The sequence below is a fragment of the Kogia breviceps genome, chromosome 4, assembly GCF_026419965.1.
Source record: "Kogia breviceps isolate mKogBre1 chromosome 4, mKogBre1 haplotype 1, whole genome shotgun sequence".
Classification (NCBI taxonomy): domain Eukaryota; kingdom Metazoa; phylum Chordata; class Mammalia; order Artiodactyla; family Physeteridae; genus Kogia; species Kogia breviceps.
In genome coordinates, this window is record NC_081313.1 from 181,479,307 (window position 1) to 181,498,961 (window position 19,655).

Genomic DNA, 19,655 nt, shown 5'->3' on the forward strand with positions numbered 1-19,655 from the left:
TTCCCGAACGTTCTGTAGAGCAGAAACTCGCCTTTCTCCTGCTTAAAGCCGACCTTCTACCTAGGACTTGAGACTCTAGAAGGGGGTGTGTCACAAGTACTTGTTCCAGAATCTCAATGCTGCCCTATCTGTAATTATTCATTTTCTCACTGATAGGAGGGCAGTTAGCAGACATTGCTGAGATTGGCTGTGGAAGCCGAGGGTATGAGAAGGATGTGACCCCGGCCACCTGCTGGCTGGCCCAGCCTCCAGCCCACCACTCCGCTTCGGGGCAGGACGCAGACTGGGTTCTGACCAGAGGGAAAATGCCTTTCTCAAGCTTGGGCTTGGAGTTCTTCCCGGAGTGATGAATTCTGGTGAGAAAGAGCCTCACGTTCTTAGAGCCGGCTCTGCAGTGAGGCCTTGCATCCGTCCTGCCACTGTAAACTCTGCGCTGGCTTCTCCAGATCAGCCACACGTGGCCCACAGAAAGGGCTGAGCCTCCTGTGGCCACCCAGGGGGGACCCCCTCATCCAGGGGGCTTTGCCGCTGCCACCCAAGCCCCCTCGTGTGGGATTTTTGTCCCTCAACTCTTTGGATCTCTGAGCGAGACGGAATCCTGAGCCCCGCCTCACTGGCTGCCCGGCTTCCACAGCCCAGCCGCTGCTTGCGAAGGACTTTCCTTTCTTTCCTGGAATCTCACAGACCACTCAGCAGGGGTGGGAACCAGGGAGTGGGCGGGCTTCGGAGGAGGGACCATCCCAGGGGCAAGCGTTTGAGGCTGGCTGCGGGTCAAAGGCAGAAGTGCTGATAAACAGGATTCAAGTCATCGCTTAGATAAGCACTTCAGCTTCTGCAGCACCACAGCCTCGTAAAAGTCTTGCTTACCCTTTCCTGAGTACAAAAACAAACTTTCTGATCGTAAATAAAACGTGTGCGACGTGAAGTTTGGCTGGTGGGACTGTCATCCTTCTCTTGTTGATGTCAGCCAATTCCCAAAGTTTCCCTCCAGTAGAGTCCGTTGGTGCCAGACGTTTATGCATAGAAGGATGTTGGATATGAAAGCTCAAGATGGACGGGGCTGGTGGGCGTGGAGATACACCTGCCACGTCCCTCCACGGAGGGAGGGACGAGTTGCCCCGGCTTCTGGGGGTGTCGTCAGTGGACGCCCTTCAGCTGTCAGCCGCTTCAGGAGATGCTTCGGCTGCTGAGAGCTGCCCAGCCCCGGGTCCCAGCGTCCTGGAGGCAGCCCATCCAATGGCTGATCAACATGGAGGTAGAGAGTCCTGCCTTTGGGCCCAACAGGGGACAATTCTGAAAGGCTGGTCCAGCTCCAGGGCTCCCCTGGGGTAGCCTGAGGCCCCTCCCTCTCTCTTCCACATCGGGTGGTCCCAGAAGTCCTTTCTAATAAGCATCCTGAACACAAGGCAGTCTGCTTCCCCGAGAACCCAACCTGCCCCTCTAACGCTGGGACAACTGTGCCTCTGTGTGTGTGTGTGTGTGTGTGTGTGTGTGTGTGTGTGTGCGCGCGCGCGTAAGCATGCGCTGCATCTCCTTCTGTAGGGGAAAGAACCTGAAGTTACAGAAATGGTGAAAACAGACATTGAGAACACACTTGGGGTTCCCAAGGGGCAGGGAGGTGGGGAGGGAAGGATTGGGAGTTGGGGGTTAGCAGATGCAAACTGTTGTATATAGGATAGATAAACAACAGAGGTCCTACTATATAGCACAGGGAACTATATTCAGTATCCTGTGATAAACCAAGAATGGAAAAGAATATGAAAAAATATATACATGCATAACCGAATCCCTTTGCTGTACAGCAGAAATTAACACATTATAAACCAACTATACTTCAATAAAATTTTTTTAAAACTTACTTCCTTGCTTGAAAAGACCAAAAAAAAAAAAAAATGGTGAAAGAGTGGTAGCACTAGTCTTCCAGAACGATTGAAGGATCCCTGCAGTTCTTACTTTTGATATTTTGACCAGTGTTATCTGTGTGAGTTTCATCTCAGTTGTGGGTTGTGTCTCTTATCAGCATGACGAGCCCCTGAAGGTCTCATTTGGTGCTTCTGGCCTTGCTCTCAACTCTGAAACTAAGCGCCCGTGGGTTAGAGTGACTTGCCAAGGTCCCAGGGAAGGCCGGGCAGGTTCCACTCGTTGAGGTCTTTAAATGTATTGAAAAGACGAAGAGGAAGAAATGTAAAAAACAGGCTAAAGAAGTTGCAGACGAAAAACTATATACATTGTGGGGGAGAAAATAGAATACAGGATTCGCAAAGCGACAACAGGATTTATAGACACGGGAATTCATTGTGCGCTAACGGGAGGTGTGGTCGGGTGACAGGCTGCAGATTTGAAATTGTGTGATGGCTCTGGTCTTTCAATACTGTCCGTCCATGCCTCTCAGTCCCTTTTGGAGACAGTGTCAGAATCTAAAGAGGCCCTAAGGCAGCCACGGCAGTGGGTGTAGATCTGGCGTGTTAATTCCCTGTTCTTGCCACCGTTTCCACATCCCCACTATGCACGGCTCAGCATTTTGCGTTGATAGATCAAAAGAACGAACGAGCGTGCTGTGCTTGAACGGCCCTAGTGCGACGGACCTGGCTACAGAGGCTGCTGTGATGTGATGGCTCTATCTCTGAACATCCGAGTTAAAGATGAGCCTCTTCATTTCGTAAATAAGATGCTGTCATTTTGATTGGGAAGGAACATGGAGATTTTTTTTTTTTTTTTTTCTAACTTACGCCATCTGCTGAACAAAGTTTTTGTGAAGTGGAACTCGAGGTCAGTGAACACTTTTGCATCGAATTTCTTGAAAGGCTGGTTGCAGGGGCTTCCCTGGCTTTCCAGCAGTTAAGACTCCGCGCTTTGCACTGCAGGGGGTGTGGGTTCAATCCCTGGTCCGGGGACTAAGATCCCGTATACCGCATGGCACGGGCAAAAAAAAAAAAAAAAGAGAGATGTTGGCTGCAAATGCAAGTACGTGTACAGGTTCCTGTCTTCTGAACAAACCACCTTGCAAGCGTCTTTGCTGAGAGGCAGGCAGGCAGGCTCTGTGGGCGTCGGCACCCAACCCCCTGCCCCTGCACTCAGAAAATTAAATGCTCTGCTGTTACCATCTTGACATTTGTAATTTTTGATCAAGGGGCCCTCAAATTATGGAGCTGGTCCCACTGAGAAGCTCTGTGACTCAGAACTTGCCATTTCTCCCCTCTTGGTTTCAGTGAACTCCTGGGTGGAAGGGGCAGATTCTGAAAAAAAAGCGATTCGATTCTGGTGTCTTGGGTTTGTGTCGTGACTGACTGTCATTCTAATTTCTTGTTTACCAGATGGCCCGCTCGACTCAGGGGTCCCTGTGGCAGCCCTTTCTGGCTGTGGCTGTTGTCCTGTTTATTGGGTTCCCGGAGCTGATTAGAAACATTCCAGACTCCTCTCCAGCCTCGGGTCCTGCCATTCCCCCTCCCCCCGCTCCAGCACACCCAGCTCCTCCCAGTTCCCCGCGTCAGGTCTCCCTGCCTCGGCCAGGGCAGCTCTTTCCATTGGGAGCCTGCGCTGTCACTTCTTCCCATCTCCCAGCTCCAGGTAAACACCCAGACGTTCCTGGCTATGTGACTTTCCTAGCTTAAGACGACAGGAAAGAAAAAAAAAAAAGGACAACAGAAATGTATTCTCTCTCAGTTCTGGAGGCCAGAAGTCTGAGATCAAGGTGTTGGGAGGGCTGATTTTTTTCCTGGAGGCTCTGAGGGCAAAACCACGCCAGGCCTCTCCTGCAGCTTCTGGCGCCACCAGCGATCCTTGGTTCGTGGCTGCGTCACTGCATCTGTGCCTGACGTCACATGGTCTTCTTCCGGCTGTGTGTCTCCCTGTGTCTCTGTACCCAGATCTCCCTGTCCTTTCTCTTATGCAGACACCAGTCGTTGGATTTAGGGCCCACCAGGATCCAGTATGACCTCGTTAACTTAATTTCAGCTGCACATCTCTTTTTGTACAAGGTCACACTCACAGGTACTGGGGTTAAGACTCAAACACAGATTTGGGGGAGGGACAGCAGCTCAGCTCTAAAGCCCTCTCCCCGTGTCTCGGAGGAGACACTTTGGGAGTGATGACTGTAGAATTTGTTGATCTCACTCTGTGTCCCTGGACTGTATGCCACGGGATAGGCCCTTAGTAAATAAAAGCAGGCAGTGTGCTTGGTGAGAACACAGTGAGATGTTTCCTCAGCCAAACGAAAGAATTTGGAAGGATCTGTAGTACTGGGTTGATACATGTCTCCCCCAAATTCCTACCCACCTAGAAACTCACGATGTGACCTCACTTGGAGACGGGGTCTTGGGACTTCCCTGGCGGTCCAGTGGTTAGGACTCCACGCTTCCACTGCAGGGGGCGTGGGTTCCATCCCTGGTTGGAGAACTAAGATCCCACATGCCTCATAGTGCGGCCCCCCAAAAAAAGAAAAAAAAAAAAAGGAAACAGGGTCTTTGCAGATGTAATAGATCCGATGGGGTCATGCTGGAGTAGGGTGGACCCTGAATCCAATGGCGGGTGTCCTTATAGGGACAGGAGTCACCACACAGACACAGAGAAGGCCTTGTGATGCCAGAGGCAAAGACTGGGGAGATGCGGGACCAGCCGAGGACCAAGGATGGCCAGGAGCCACCAGAGCTGGAGAAGGCAGCAGGGACCCTCCCCTGAACCTCCAGAATTCCGGGAAGATATTCGCGTGTAGGAGGGTAGGAAAGGAGTCCCACGAGAATGGGGGGGCCTTCCACCCCGGGCACCGTCTAGGGTGAAGGGTGAGCCGTGGTCTCCAGCCCTCCCTCCTCTTTGGCGGCACGACGCCTGATGGGCCTCTGTTGTTGTTGTTTAATATTTATTTATTTGGCTGCACCGGATCTTTGCTGCGGCACGCATGAGGGGTCTAGAGTCCCGACGAGGGATCGAACCCGGGCCCCCTGCATTGGGAGTGCAGAGTCTTACCCACTGGACCACCATGGAAGTCCCCAATGGGCCTCTTTGGCTGCTGGAGGCCACAGGCGTCCCCTGGGCCTGGCCTCCCACCCAGCAGAGCCAGCTCCCCTCCTGCCATGGGGCGGGATCTGCATGTGCACTGTACCCCGCCCAGTCCAGGGGTGACCCTGAAGGTCACTCTCGGGGTACATTCTGTGGATTTTGCCAAACGTATTATCATCCTGTGGACGTCCAGCAGGACCTTGTCCTACAGAAGAGTGTCCCTGCCCTAAAAACCTCCCTGTGACCCACCTGTTCATCCAGCTCTAACCCCTGCAGCCAGTGATCCTTTCACCAGCTCCATGGTCCTGCCTTTCCCAGAATGTCATCAAATTGGGATCATACAGCGCGTAGCCTTTGCAGACTGACTTCCTTCCCTTATTTCCCGCCTTTTCCAGCTTCTAGAGGCGCCACAGCCCTGGCTCGCGGCCCCTCCGCCATCCTCACAGCCAGCGGCGCAGCCTCTCCCGTCTCTCTCTGCCTCTGACCCTCCTGCCTCCCTCTTATAAGGACCTTGTGATGACACTGAAGCCCCCAGGGAATCCAGGGGCCTTAACTTAATCCCACCTGCAAAGTCCCCTCTGCCCCGTGAGGGGACGTGAGCACAGGTTCTGGACGTTAGGATGTGGACATGCTTGGGGTCCTGTGCACAGGCTTGCCTGGTCCAGAGCCTCCTATAAACGCAATCATGCAGGCCATCCTTCTGTGTAAGGCTATTTGTTGGTTATGGATCCGTGAGCCACCCAGGCTGTCCCTGCTGGTGGGTGCTTTGTCCCTTCACATGGCTGAGGGGCTCCCGGGGTAGGCGTGGCTTGATCCCCTGTTGCTGAATAGGGGACCAAGATGAGACGTTTTCAGCTTTGACGATGGGGGGAAGAGCTGCTCTGACATTCCTTCCAAGGCTTTTTGTGGACATGTGTTTTGGTTTCCGTTAGGTAAACACTTAGGAGTGGAATCGCCGGGTCAGAGAGTAGGTGTATGTTCGGTGTTATGGGCAAGTGCAGGGCCTTTTCCCAAGTTGGCTGTAGCCCTTCACACACCACCAGTGAGCCCTGGGGGTCCTGGTGGCTCTGTGTTCTCGGCAATGCCCATCTGTTAAACTTTAGCCATTCAGGTGCACGTTGGGTAAGGTTTTGGTTCGTTTTTCTTTTTGTGGTAAAATAGAACATGAAATGTACCATCTTCCCCATTTTCAAGCGCACAGCTCGGCGGCATTGCGTACAGTCACCCTGTCGTGGAACCATCCCCGCCATCATCTCCAGAACTTTCTCATCTTCCCAGACTGAAGCTCCGTCCCCAGGAAACACGGACTCCCCAGCCCCTCCCCCAGCCCCGGCCCCCACCATCTGCCTCCTGTCTCTGTGGATGTGAGTCCTCTGGGGACCTCCTGTGAGCGGAATCAGACAGTATCTGTCCTTCTGTGTCTGGCTCCTCTAAGTACAATGTCCTCAAGGTCCATCCATGTCACAGCGTGTGTCAGAATTGCCTTCTTTTTAATGGCTGAATAATATATTCCACTGTGTGGACGGGCCACGTCTTGTTTATCCATCATCCATGGACGGACACGCTTCTCTTGTTGTGGACCACGGGCTCCAGACACGCAGGCTTCAGCAGTTGTGGCTCGCGGGCTCTAGAGCGCAGGCTCAGTAGCTGTGGCGCACGGGCTTAGTTGCTCCGCGGCAGGTGGGATCTTCCCGGACCAGGGCTCGAACCCGTGTCCCCGGCATTGGCAGGTGGATTCTTAACCACTGCGCCACCAGGGAAGCTCTAATCTTTTTTTAAAAAAGTTTTTATTTTATATTGGAGTATCGTTGATTGACAAAGTTGTGTTAGTTTCAGGGATACAGCAGAACGGCTTTCTAATCTTATACTTATTTTTCCAGGAGAAAAAATAATTTTTTTCAGCTTCATATATATATATTTTCAGATTATATTCCATTCTGATTTATTATAAGATATTGAATAGAGTTCCCTGTGTGATACAGTATATCCTTGTTGCTCACCTATTTTATGTATAGTAGTTTGTATCTGTTAATCCCATACTCCTAATTTATCCCTCGCCCCTCCTTTCCCTAATCTTATACATTTGATACACAGGGGACAATTTTTAATGCAGCTGAATCTATAAACGTTTTATTATTTTTTAAACAAATAAACAGTAGTACATCCATGTCTCCCTCCCTCCCTCCCTCTCTTTCTTTCTGCGCAGCACCGCACGTAGGATCTTAGCTTATACAGAGAAAGTTCTCCGCTCAGGGGCCAGAGTCGCCCACTTACAGATCCATTACTAAAGATTTAACTCTTCGTGGTGTGCTATGGGGCAGGGCCAAGACTCCCTCCACTTTTTCCTGGGAGTCTGGTGGTCGAGGGTGGTCTCTGGGTGACGCAGAGCAGGAAGGGACAAGATTAAGATCTTTGCAGGCTCCACGCTCTCAAAGGAGCGTGGTGCTTTCCCACGGCCCTCCAAACCATGGGACCCATGGCTTACACGCGTGGAGATCCTCAGATAGCTTCCCCCGAAATTCTCCCACGGTAGATCAGAAGCTGAAGCTCCCTCGTCTGTGCCCCGTTCCATCCACACGGCCTCTTCCCGGGGCAGCTGGGTCAGTGGGGGTGGAGGGGAGGCCGGTCACCACCCGTCACCACTGCCGGAGCCAAGACCCCGCCCTGTCCCCTGCAAGCAGCGGCCAGGGAGCCAAGGAAGGGCCGGAGCCGGGAGGAAAGGAACAGTGAGCCTTTTTATTGTGCATCAATTCACTTGGTATTAACAATTCCACACAATATTCAAACACTGCAGGAAAGTGGGTGCGGCACACCTGGAATTTTTAAAAAATCAGAAATAAGAAGCACTGGACATCCAAATGCAGATGGGGTAGAACCCACTCGAACCACAGATTGCTTTCTGAGAACCGGGAACCGGTCTTTACAATGTTTGGCAATGGTCTCCGAGGACAGAGGAGGAAACGGGGCGGGGGCGCGGGGGTGGGAGTGAGGGAGTGGTGTCGACCTATGGCTTCTTTTCAGGGGGCCCCCGCAGCAGGTTCTTGAAGGATGAGCGACCTGTGGTGGCCTCACCGTGGCCCGGAAACTGCCCCTGGTCACTCATGCTTGGGGGGCGGGGGTCCGATGGCCTTTTCCTGCCCGCCCGGGGCTCGAGATGGATGAGCTGCCTGGAGGCCCAGCGACGACAGGACAGTGTGGCCGGGACATCAAAGGAAGAAAGAGCACCTCCTGCATCCCCCTCCGTCCCAGGGGGCCGGAGGAGGTCACAACCGAGTCACTTAATTCTCGGCCTGGGGGGTGACCTTTAGGGAGGATGGGGGAGGGGCGGGGCCGGGCCAGGCCCACAGGAAACACTGCAGGCTGCAGACAGAAACCCCGCGTGGCCCAGCCAGCACTGCCGTTTTGGGGGTGCCTGTGTCCTTAATTCCCCCGGGACGTGGTGGAGAGGCGCCGGTTTCCCCAAGGCCCGCGGCGCCACTGCCGGCTCCCGGCCTCGCGGGGCACTTACGGTCCCCCGAACGCCCTGAAAACCACGGTTTCACGCTGACACGCGCACCAGGAAAGCACGAGCAGGACGCACTGTCGTGTGTGCCCTGATGCTTCAGGCCTATGCTGGGGACCCTGATGTTGAAGAAGAAAAAAAAAAAAAAGGAAGAGAGCGCTTTTTCCTCGGCTGGAAAGAGACCCACGGTGGGGCTCTTGCCCACTGCCACCTCCCTGGGCTCCGAGGCTGCGGGCACCTGGGGGGGCGGCGGGGCACGTGTGGCCACGGGGCGGGGCTGGGGGATGGTGGTCCTCCCCCTCTCCGGGCCTCGGTTTACCCAGACCTCTGGGCCCCTGGGGTCCTGACTCGGGGGCCTCTGGCCCGGTGCGAGTTTGCTTCAGGGCTTGTGCGGGTGGGGAGGGGCGGCCACAGGCCGGCTGAGCCCAGAGCCAGCGGTGTGGCTGCCAAACTCGGGTCCCTCCACCCCGTCGGCCAGGGGTCCTGGGCTTGGCTTCCCGCTGGCTTCTCCGGGGTCAGCCGGCGGGGACGCGCGGCGGGGACAGGCTTGGCACAGCTGGCGGGGCAGGGGCCTGAGAGGGAGGGCAGGCCTGGGCCCGGGGACCTGCGACCTCAGCACCAGGACCCCCCGTCCTCTTCGGGGCCTGGCAGCGGGAGGCCAGGACAGCGGGGGCGCAGGAGGACGGCCGGGTGCGCGCGGCCCGAGCTCGGGCTGAAGGGATTAAGGCTTCCGCCGCGGAGCAGAGGGTGACCAGTCGGCGGACGGCTGGGGGGCTGTCCTCGCCGGCAGACTTGCCCTGCCAGCTGCCCCTCTGACCCTCGGGCTAAGCCCCGCTGTGCCCTGGCTTCCCCAACCCCCAGCCGTGGGGTGCGCCCGGGGTGTCTGGAACAGGCTTTGTTCTGTCCTGCGGTGCCGCCAGGCGTGGGCAGGCCAGGCGCCCCTGGGCCGCTGGCTGCCCGCGCGGTGTACCGGGGCAGCGGCGTGGGTTGGGGGGCTTTGTGGCTTCCCCCCCCCCCACCTGCAGGGGCTCCCGGACCGGCCGGAGAGAGCTGGGTGCTGGGGAGAAGCTAGGCCCTGGGTCTGCACCCTGCGGGAGCCGGCCACAGGGGTGCCGGGCACCCAGCCGGACTTCGCAGCCGTGCACGGTCTGAGCCCCAGGGGCGCGAGGGGAGCAGAGGCGTCGGTAGGGGAGCTCAAGGCTCCGGGTCCCACTAGCCCGCGCGTGTGCCTTGTGCCGGCTGCCCAGAGCCCTCCTGCTCGGGGGGCCTGGGATCCTGACTTCCCCCCCCCCCGCCCCCCCCGCAGGGCCGCACGGGCAGGTGGGCCGCCGGGGATCAGGCCGCCGAAAGCAGGTGTGCGTCTGACCCGTCCTTCTGCCTCCACCTCTTTAAATGCTTTTGTCGTAACAGAGGAAACAGCGACTGTCAAAGAGCCCCCCAGCCCGCCGTCACCATCAGCTACACGCCACCTTACAGTTGCTCCGGGAGGCCGGGTGTGAGCGCAGAGTGGGGGCACTGCCGGTGCCTCTCCAGTGCTGGGCAAAGCATCCCATCTCCGGGGCCTCTGCAGCTACTTCCAGACAATTTCACACCTATTTTTTTTTTTGGCCGGCCGCCCACCCGGCTTGCAGGATCTTAGCCTTAGTTCCCCGGGATCGAACCCGTGTGCCCTGCAGTGGAAGCTCAGAGTCCTGACTGCTGGACCACCGGCGAAGTCCCTCGCACCTTTTTATACCACGAAGCACCAGGGGGCCCCGGGCTGGCCTCCCCGGGCTGCATTTCTGTCCGAAAAATGGCCATGGAGATGCAGAAAGTGGAAAAAAACAGAACAAAACACGGGAAGAGCCAAATATGACCATAGCCTCTAACTGCCCATGCTGATGTCTCGTGCTTAAAACTAAAGAAAACACAGCTGGCCGTTGCAGGGACCAGAGCCACGGGCTGAAAATCCGTTTCTGGGGTGGGCGGGGTCCCCAGGAAAGGGAGGGGGCCTCAGCATGGCTGTCGGATGACACATGCCACACAAAAGCCACACAGCTGGGCGACCCTGGGTGACAGGGGTGCGTTTCACAGGCACAGCCCCCCTCCCGGCCCCTGAAGCCCCCGTATGCATTGTCACACAACCCAGCTTAGCTACAGGTTCGGCCAATGACACCCGACTTTAGCGGTATGGAATTACAAGGGTTTAAATGAAAAGGAGAAAAATCTCTGAAAAAAGTTCACCACGTCCCTCCTCCCAACTCCACCCAAGTTTTCTCCACTTAACACACCCTGGCCAAAAGCATCATCACATCATCAACCTGGCTGAGGTCCTCACAGATGGCCAACTGTGTGAGACTTGCCACCCGGCCGGGTCACCCACACCAGCGGCTAGTTCACCCACCTCCTCCCCGTCTCCCCGCCCAGCTCGGCTCTAGACCATGACTCAAACGGCAACGCAGTTTTCCAAAATCGTTACCGCATCGCTTGGGCATTTCAGCTATTTCCCATCAGAAGTGGCGGTGGAGCCCGGCCCCTGACAGGGCTGCGATGTCGGATCCGAAAACCCATCTGAACCCAGAGGATACAATTTACCCCACCTGGGTGATGGCAACTTTTTGCATTTCTTTTGGAATTAAGAGTTTTGCTTGACTGTGTACTGAATGGTGCCCTGGCTCGGGGTGGGGCGGCGGTGGGGGGGGGGAGGCGGGGAGGAGCTGAGCACGAGGGAAGATGGAGCTATAGGATAATGCAAGGCTTCTTGTCCTTAAAGGGGTTCTCCGAGGCGGGGACCCCGACCAGCAGGGGGTCGCTCCGGGCGTTCTGCTCACAATAGCTCATGAGTTCGGAGGAGGCTTTGGAGACCTGTGTGTGGGCGCAACGACAAGAGAGCAAAGATAAGAAGGGGCCGCGGCACGGCGTCCACAGCAGCCAAAAGGTGGAGATGACCCCAGTGCCGGTCACCTGAAGACCCACACCGTGTCCCCCCACACACGGGGGCGCCACGCAGCCACGCAGAGGGGTGAAGCCCTGACCCTCGCTGCCGCGTGGACGGACCCCGAGGACGTGACGCCCAGGGAGAGGAGCCAGACACAGAAGGACACGCGGCGTGTGATTCCACGGACGGGAAACGTCCAGGACAGGCCGATCCACAGACACAGAGGGCAGTGGTCAGGGGCTGGGGAGTGACGGCTCATGGGGATGGGCCTCCTTTTGGGGCGATGGAATATTCTGGAATGAGGTAGTGGCGCATTAGGTTGCGCAACAATGTCAATGTACTAAGTATCACTGATGGTACATTTTATGTTAACGTATATGTATTTTACCGGGAATTTAAGATTAAATAAGCAGAAGAACTGAACCTTCTCCAGAGGGCGCTGTGTGGAGTTTGAAGGGAAGGGTCAGGGGAGGAAGCAGTCTAAGAAAGGACCCGCCGGGGAGAGCCCCGCAGCTACCTCGCCCGAGAGGCGGGACAAGGCCTTCGGCATCTGATTCTTGTGCCGTGCGAGCCGTCGCGGTCTCGGTGACCACGGTGAGGGGGCCGACGCTTAGGACCCCCTGTGTCAGGGTCCCCCAAAGAGGAGGGAGGAGATGCAGGGAGGGCCCACTGCAGCCCTGGGGAAGCTGATGTAGGAAAAGTGGTGCCTAGTGTCCGGGGGCGGGGGGGGGGGCCCACCCTGCTGGCAGCACCGCGGCTGCGCTGTGGGACCTGGGGGGCCCCTCGAGTCCCCGGCGCATCTCTGCGGCCTTGACCCCTCGGCAGTCCCCTTCCCACCCGGAAGAGCGGCGGGCAGGGAAAGTCTGCGGAGGGTCTAATGCGCCCCAGACCCGCCGCCCCGGGCGCCAGGGCCCGGGGCTGGGATTCCAGTGCTGCGCCTGGAACACAAGCCCCCCGGGGTCCCTGGGGGCTGCGCGCCCTCTGCCTCGCCTTGCCGGCCTCTCACTCAGGCCGGCCCTGCGCTCCCGGTCACAGTCTTGGGGCTGCAAAACCTCAGGCGGGACGGGAGGGAGACCACTCACGTCCAACTCCGCTCCTCCCCACGTTCAAAGGCCGCCGGCGGGGGAGCCCTCCCGACCTCAAACGGGGCGGGTGAGTCAGCGGCCTCCACTGAGAGGAAACCACTTCAACCCGGGCTGCCCTGCCTTCAGCCCCAAGGAATGCTTTGAATGCTCAGAGTCCTGGAACATTGAGACGCCTCTCGGGAGGCGCCCCCCCACAACACAACCCCGGGCGGGGGAGGGTGCGGCAGCCTCTCTCCCACCTGGCTGGGCCGGAGGTGCGAGGCGACCACAGGGGCTGGCCCCACGGCCACGTGGGGTCGCGTGTCCGCACTGCCGGGCCATCCGTTCCTCACCCGCGACCAGCGGTGACTGGGGGGTGACCGTGCCGAGGGAAGCAAGGCCTGGACGGACGCGTGGATTAACGGCTGATTCTGATTCTGTGTGTCCGCTTAGCTAGGCCAGGTACCTGGCTGTGTGGCCAAACGCCAGCCTAGATGTCTCTACGAAGGTCTTTTTAAGGTGAGATTAACATTTAAAGCGATGCACTTGGAGGAAAACAGGTGACGCTCCGTAATGTGGGTGGGCCGCATCTAATCGGTTGAAGGCCTTCAGAGAAAAGACTGAGGTCCCTCGAAGAGGAAGGAATTCTGCCTCTCGACAGCCTCCGGACTCAAGTTGCACCAGCTCTTCCCTGGGTCTCCAGCCTGTGGTTCAGCCCCGTCAACCTGAGACCTGCCTGCCCCACGACTGTGTGAGCCAATGCCTTAAACGACCTCTCCTGCTCCCTCTCTGTCTCTAATGTATAGTCATGTATCCCTGACTGATCCAGTGGGTAGCTAGAGCACGGCTAATGTGGAAAGCATAAATGAGCCGTGTCCCCCCCTGGATGGAGACTCCCTCGTCCTCACCCAGCCACCCACAAGCTGGGGTCTGGGGCAGGAATCAGCTTCTCGCAGGTGGCTCACCGTCCTCTGCAGAGTGGACATGGGTTTGGTAAGAAGGTGATACTGAAAAGTGTCAGACAGCTTGCTCGTGTAGGAGGACGTGACCGGCCTGTTGGTCTATATCCTTTGAAAGCCCTGGATGTCAGCCTGATGTCCACTCGTGGACTTAAGATTCAGCTATATAAACAAATACGGTCCCTCCACACACAGGAGCACCACTCAGCCACGCAAAGGGGTGAAGCCCTGACACTCACAACAACGTGGACGGACCCTGAGGACACGACGCTCAGTGAGAGAAGCCAGACACAGAAGGACCCACAGTGTGAGATTCCATTGATGGGAAACGTCCAGAACAAGCAGATCCACAGACAGACGGTCGGTTCCTGGTTGTCAGGGGCTGGGGAGGGGGTGGGGTGACTGCTGATGGGGACGGGCTTCTTTTTGGGGGTGATTGGAATGTTCTGGAATTAGTCATGATGGTTGCACATTTTGAGTTCACCAAATGCCACTGAATTGCGCACTTTAAAAACGGTTAACTTGGGCTTCCCTGGTGGTGCAGTGGTTGAGAGTCCGCCTGCTGATGCGTGGGACGCGGGTTCGTGCCCCGGTCCGGGAGGATCCCGCGTGCCGCGGAGCGGCTGGGCCCGTGAGCCATGGCCGCTGAGCCTGCGCGTCCGGAGCCTGTGCTCCGCGACGGGAGAGGCCATAGCACTGAGAGGCCCGCGTACCGCAAAACAAAAACCCCAAAAAACCCCCCCAAAAACAAACAAACAAACAAAACCGGTTAACTTTATGCAAAAAAAAAAAAAAGCCCGCAGAGCTGACTGCTCAATTATGCACTATCTTATTTCGCTTTGCATGTTCCTGGTCCCCGATGGGTTAAGCGTTTGCGAGGAGGAACTGCTTCTCCTTTTTCTTTTTTTAGCTCAAAATCAAACCCGCTTATTTCAAAAAATGCAATCAACGCAGTGGCGAAAGTAAACAGTGAAAGGCCCTGTGTCCTCTCTTCCCTGGGGCCGGGCCTCTGACTTCTCTTTGCATCTGTCACAACAGGGGAGCTGGACAGAGCTCTGAGGATGAGGGGATAGAAGAGAAAGTGACTGTCTCACGCTGACCCGTTTGGAGGGGCCTGATTTTGGCCTTCTCTGGGGCCGTCCAGGGACGGACCCCAAGGGCTGGGGCAGGCGCACAGCAGTACTTGAGGCCTGCCTCTGGCCCCACTCTGTTTATAAAGCATGCTGGCACATCAGCCGTCACAACCACCCATGATGTAGGTTTACATCAGCTGTGTCTTTCTGCTGAGAAAACTGAGGCTCAGAGAGGTTGAGTGGCCCAAGGTCACACAGCGAGAGGCAGAGCCGAGTGCAAACTCCTACCGTCCCGCTAGCCTCCGTGCCCACCGTTTGCTGAGGGCGTGCCCGGGGGCCTCTCCCCTGCTCACCTTGATGCGCTCGATCCCGGCTTCAATGCGGAGCTGTTCCACCAGCTTCCGAGCCTGGGCTATGTTGTTAGTGGCTGACATTGTCTGCCATCAGCTCTGGGCCCCTGTCGTCCGGAGAGCTGTGGGGAGAAGCAGACAGACGTGAGCTGGCTCGTGACGTCCCAGGACTGCAGGTGGAGGACGTCGAGGAGGGATGCCCCACTTCCGCAAGCCTCAGGGGGCCCCGAAGCCCCGCCACCCGGCAGCCACGACGCCTGTGTCCCTGAGTCACGGTGAGAGGCCCGGCCAAGCACATCTTCTCCTACAGTCCCCTCCTGCGGCCGGTCGGGGCTAAGTGCTCACTGGACATGACCACTGAGGGTCCCAGGATAGCTCACAAAACCATTGCATCGGCTCCTGGTTGGCTCAGAATGAGGGGAGTTTTCTCTGATTCCTGCTCCTGCACTGGGTCCCCTCCCCCAATACTGTTGGCACTGGGGCCGATCATTCTCTCTTGGGGGCCATCCTGGGCCCTGTGGGGTTTCCAGCAGCCTCCCTGGCCCCCACCCACCTGATACCAGGAGCACCCCCAGTGTGACAACCACAGATGTCCCCAGACATGACCCAGTGTCCTCTGGGGGCAGAGCTGCCCAGGGGCGAGACCCCTGGCTCTGGACCAAGGCAGATCACGTGGGAAGCCTGCATCCGTGGGTCCTGGTTACCCCACCCCTTCTCTGCAGGGCCTGGGCCTGTTTTCTTCCTTCATTTGGTCAGTTGTCCAGCAAATTAAAATTTAATTAAATTTAAAATGTTGCGATGCGCATAGATTCATATGCATTTGTAGAAAACAGTAGAGACAGCCTGTGTACCCGCTGCCTGGTTTGCCCCAGTGGCGGCATCTTGCAAGGCTGTAGTGACGTCATAACCAGGATGCTGACATTGACACAGGGGAGATGGGGGGCACTTCCACCCCCAGTGTCCTCATGCCTCCCTTCAGGGGCCACAGCCAGGTGGCCAGGCCGTGGCTATGTTCACCTTTTATACTTTAGTACCATGGGCTTGAGAATGCTGTTTACTTATTTATTTATTTATTTTATTTATTTATTTTTTGCGGGCCTCTCACTGCTGTGGCCTCTCCCGTTGCGGAGCACAGGCTCCGGACGCGCAGGCTCAGCGGCCACGGCTCACGGGCCCGGTCGCTCCGCGGCATGTGGGATCCTCCCGGACCGGGGCACGAACCCACGTCCCCTGCATCGGCAGGCGGACTCTCAACCACTGCGCCACCAGGGAAGCCCTATTTATTTATTTTAGGCTATAACTTAGTTTGTTGTGAATAAAATGTGTAGCACATCATACATTTCTACCCCACAAATTCAGGGTTAGAAGAATTCCAACACGACAGAGCTTAGACTTGGCAAGAACAATGCAGTAGACAGAGCAAGGCCACTTAAACAGGAAATGGCTTGTATAAGTAAAATTAACACAAACATCTTCTAGGTACGATTTGGTCTATAACTGGGCAAGATTAAGACAAATGCCATTCAACTTCAGTTAAAAAGTCAAAGTTTCACTGTTGTTCAAATAAAAAGTCAAAGCACGCAGTGTAGAAAAAAATGATAAAATCATCTTAACCTGACTTACATCCATATTCAATTAATTATGAGAGTGCTATTTATTTTTTTTTTTCAATACTTATTTATTTGGCTGTGCTGGGTCTTAGTTGAGGCATGTGGGATCTAGTTCCCCGACCAGGGATCGAACCTGGGCCCCCTGCACTGGGAGTGCAGAGTCTTAGCCGCTGGACCGCCAGGGAAGTCCAGAGAATGCTGTTTAAACAGAACCACTGGGTAAGGAGCCTTTCGGGATTGGCTGTTTTTTCCTGCTCGACCTAATTATCTGGCGATCTACCCCTGAGGCTGTGCTTATCAACAGTTCATTCCTTTGCAGTCCATGGTGTGGAGGTGCCCCGTAACCCTTTGCCTGTCCGAGAACACCTGGGCCAGCTCCTGGTTCTGGATGTGTCAGCAACAAAGCTTCCACAGGCATCCGTGTGCAGGCTTCTGCATGAACATAAGCCTTTATTTCTCAGGGATAAATGCTGAGGAGTGTGACTGCTTGTTTAATTTTATTTTTATTTATTTTTACTTTTATTTTTTTTGCGGTATGCGGGCCTCTCACTGTTGTGGCCTCTCCCGTTGTGGAGCACAGGCTCCGGACGCGCAGGCTCAGTGGCCACGGCTCACGGGCCCAGCCGCTCCGCGGCATGTGGGATCTTCCCGGACCGGGGCATGAACCCGTGTCCCCTGCACCGGCAGGGGGACTCTAAACCGCTGCGCCACCAGGGAAACCCCTTGTTTAATTTTTTTTTTTTTTTTTTTTTTGCAGTACGCGGGCCTCTCACTGCTGTGGCCTCTCCCGTTGCGGAGCACAGGCTCCGGACGCGCAGGCTCAGCGGCCATGGCTCACGGGCCCAGCCGCTCCGCGGCACGTGGGATCTTCCCGGACCGGGACATGAACCCGCGTCCCCTGCGTCGGCAAGCAGACTCCCAACCACTGTGCCACCAGGGAAGCCCCCTTGTTTAATTTTTTTAAGAGAACACCAGACTGTTTTCCAGAGTGGCGATACAATTTTACATTCCCACCAGCCATGTACGAGTGATGTAAATTTATTTTTTATAATTCAGTTATGCAAAATGTTTCTGTCCCTTCAGGGGGTGAAAATTCTACTTTTTCCATCCAATCCACATCTAGTGAGGCCTGGGATAGTGGTTCTCAACTGGGGCCATCCTGCCCCCAGGGGACACCGGGTGATGTCTGGGGACATTTGTGGTTTTCAGAACCTGGGATGTTGCTCAACACCCCCGAACCCCAGCGCGCAGGGCGGCCCCCCACGGAGGACGGCCCGGCCCCAAATGATGATAACTTCGAGGCTGAGAAATCGAGTCTGATCCCTGGTCACAGTGGCCACCAGGGTAAATCCCCAATGGTCAGCCAGTGTAAACCAGGGTGGCCCCCAGCATCTGTGAGTCACCTCCTCTCCTTCCCACTCAGTGTGCAGCATTCCCAGGACCTCAGAGGTCACATTGTCCTGGGGGGGTTCCATGGAATCCCTAACCCAGGGGTTTCACCTGGGGAGATCCTGTCCCCAGGGGACACTGGGCGACACCTGTGGACGTCTGTGGTCGTCACGACAGGGAGAGGGGCTCCTGGCGCTGAGATGGGATCAGAGAACGACCTGGCCCCCGTGTGCGCGTGGCCCGGGTTGATGGCGCTCCCGGTGGGCCCCCGCAGTGTTCGTTCGGGATGGTGGGGTGCAGAGCCCAAGTTCAGGAGTCCTGGGGAGCCGCCCGACTGGGCTGACGTTTACCCGGGTGTTTCAGCAGCACCGTGTGCTTCTGTCATCATACGCTGCACCTCTGTCTGTTTCCCAGAGGGGCAGCTGCAGAAAAGTAAAAGCAGAGTTCAGGTTCTCAAAAAATGTCCCTTTCGGCAATCAACAGGAACGGACCGTGGACGTGCATGTCTCAGATGGCCCCCCAGGGAATAGCACGGAGTGAAAAGGCCAGTCCCCAGAGCCGCATGCTGTGCGGTTCCGTGTACAGAACATCCCCGAGACCGCAGGGTCATGGAGACGGAGGAGAGGTTCGTGGTTGCAGGGGCGCGGCGGCCTGGGGAGGGGTCTGGGCAGACGGGTGGGCACGGGGTCCTCGTGCTATGTGAGGTGCTGGAGATCTAGACTGTGTGCGTGGGGTTCATGTGTCTGCACAGGGGATAAACTTGCAAAGATCCTACTATACACACACAAGTAAAACTGTAGGAATCTGTGTTCCGTAGGTGAGGCAGGGACTTTCTCTCCGTGATCTGGTACAACTGCGTGTGAATCTATAGTGATCTCCATCTAAGTTCCATTAAAAAAAAAAAAAAAAAAATCCCTTCCACACTGCTGGCTGTCTGCCTTCCCGCCAGACACCCAGGCCCCTTTCTGGGTCAGAAAAGGCCCGAATGTGTCTGCTCTGGGCATACAGGGCCCACGTGTGGGCTTCCAGAGGGCTCTGATTCAGCAGAGAGCTTCAAAGCGGCCACAAAACATCCAATTCAGGGAAAACCGCCCTTGGTTCGACTTAAAAATACCTAAATTACTCAGCGCTAAATATAGATGCTGACAGAGAACAAACGGGGTGGCTTCACAGCATGTTTTCCTTGGAAGGCTGGGGAGTCCTGCTCAGCACCCACACTCAGAGTGTCCACCAGGACCCTAGGAGGCCCAGCCACCCCGTGGGGCACCCCAAACTGTGGCCTCCCTCATCAGCTCTGAGCCCCTCGGCGCTGCTGGCTTTCTGTTCCGGACACGATGCCCTGAGAGGCTCCCTCCAGGCTGGGTTATAACCTGGATCCCCTGGGACGGCCAGAGGGGGCTGCACTGGGGTGTGTGTGTGCATGCGAGCGCGTGTGTGCATTTGTTTACATGTACGTGCATGTGTGAGCCTGCATGCGTGTGTATGCATGCGTGTCAGTGTGCACCTGTGTGTGTGCACGTGTGTGTGTGTGCATGAGCAGCTGAGACCAGACATGGTTGCATCACGGCAGCCCAGACAGCAGACCGAAGTCCTGGTCCTGGCAGTGTCACGGCCAGTCACTGCCTCACCGCTTGCCCCCGGGGTTAGGTCAACTCCCCCAGGACAGAAAGTGGCTGTGAGTCAGCCCGGGAACATTCCTCACCAGCTGCCTCCCTGCCAGAGACACGTGACGGTCCCAGGCACCCGACCTGGCCGGGCCTGCCTGGCCCGTGGAGGCTTGGAAGGCCCTGGAAGCC

General features: G+C 56.5%; 1 protein-coding gene across 3 annotated transcripts in view; it reads right to left on the reverse strand.

Annotated features, from left to right (window-relative positions):
- Positions 1-7,711: 7,711 nt before the first annotated feature.
- Positions 7,712-19,655, reverse strand: part of GNG7 (G protein subunit gamma 7) — a 157,091-nt gene continuing 145,147 nt past the window's right edge. For all 3 annotated transcript variants that reach the window (XM_059060409.2, XM_067033226.1, XM_067033225.1), the window contains 2 exons: positions 14,864-14,982; positions 7,712-11,341 (listed from right to left, as the gene is read on the reverse strand). In XM_059060409.2, coding sequence (XP_058916392.1) covers positions 11,216-11,341; positions 14,864-14,944 — 207 coding nt within the window. In that variant the 5' untranslated portion in view covers positions 14,945-14,982 and the 3' untranslated portion in view covers positions 7,712-11,215. The remainder of the gene's footprint in view (positions 11,342-14,863; positions 14,983-19,655) is intronic.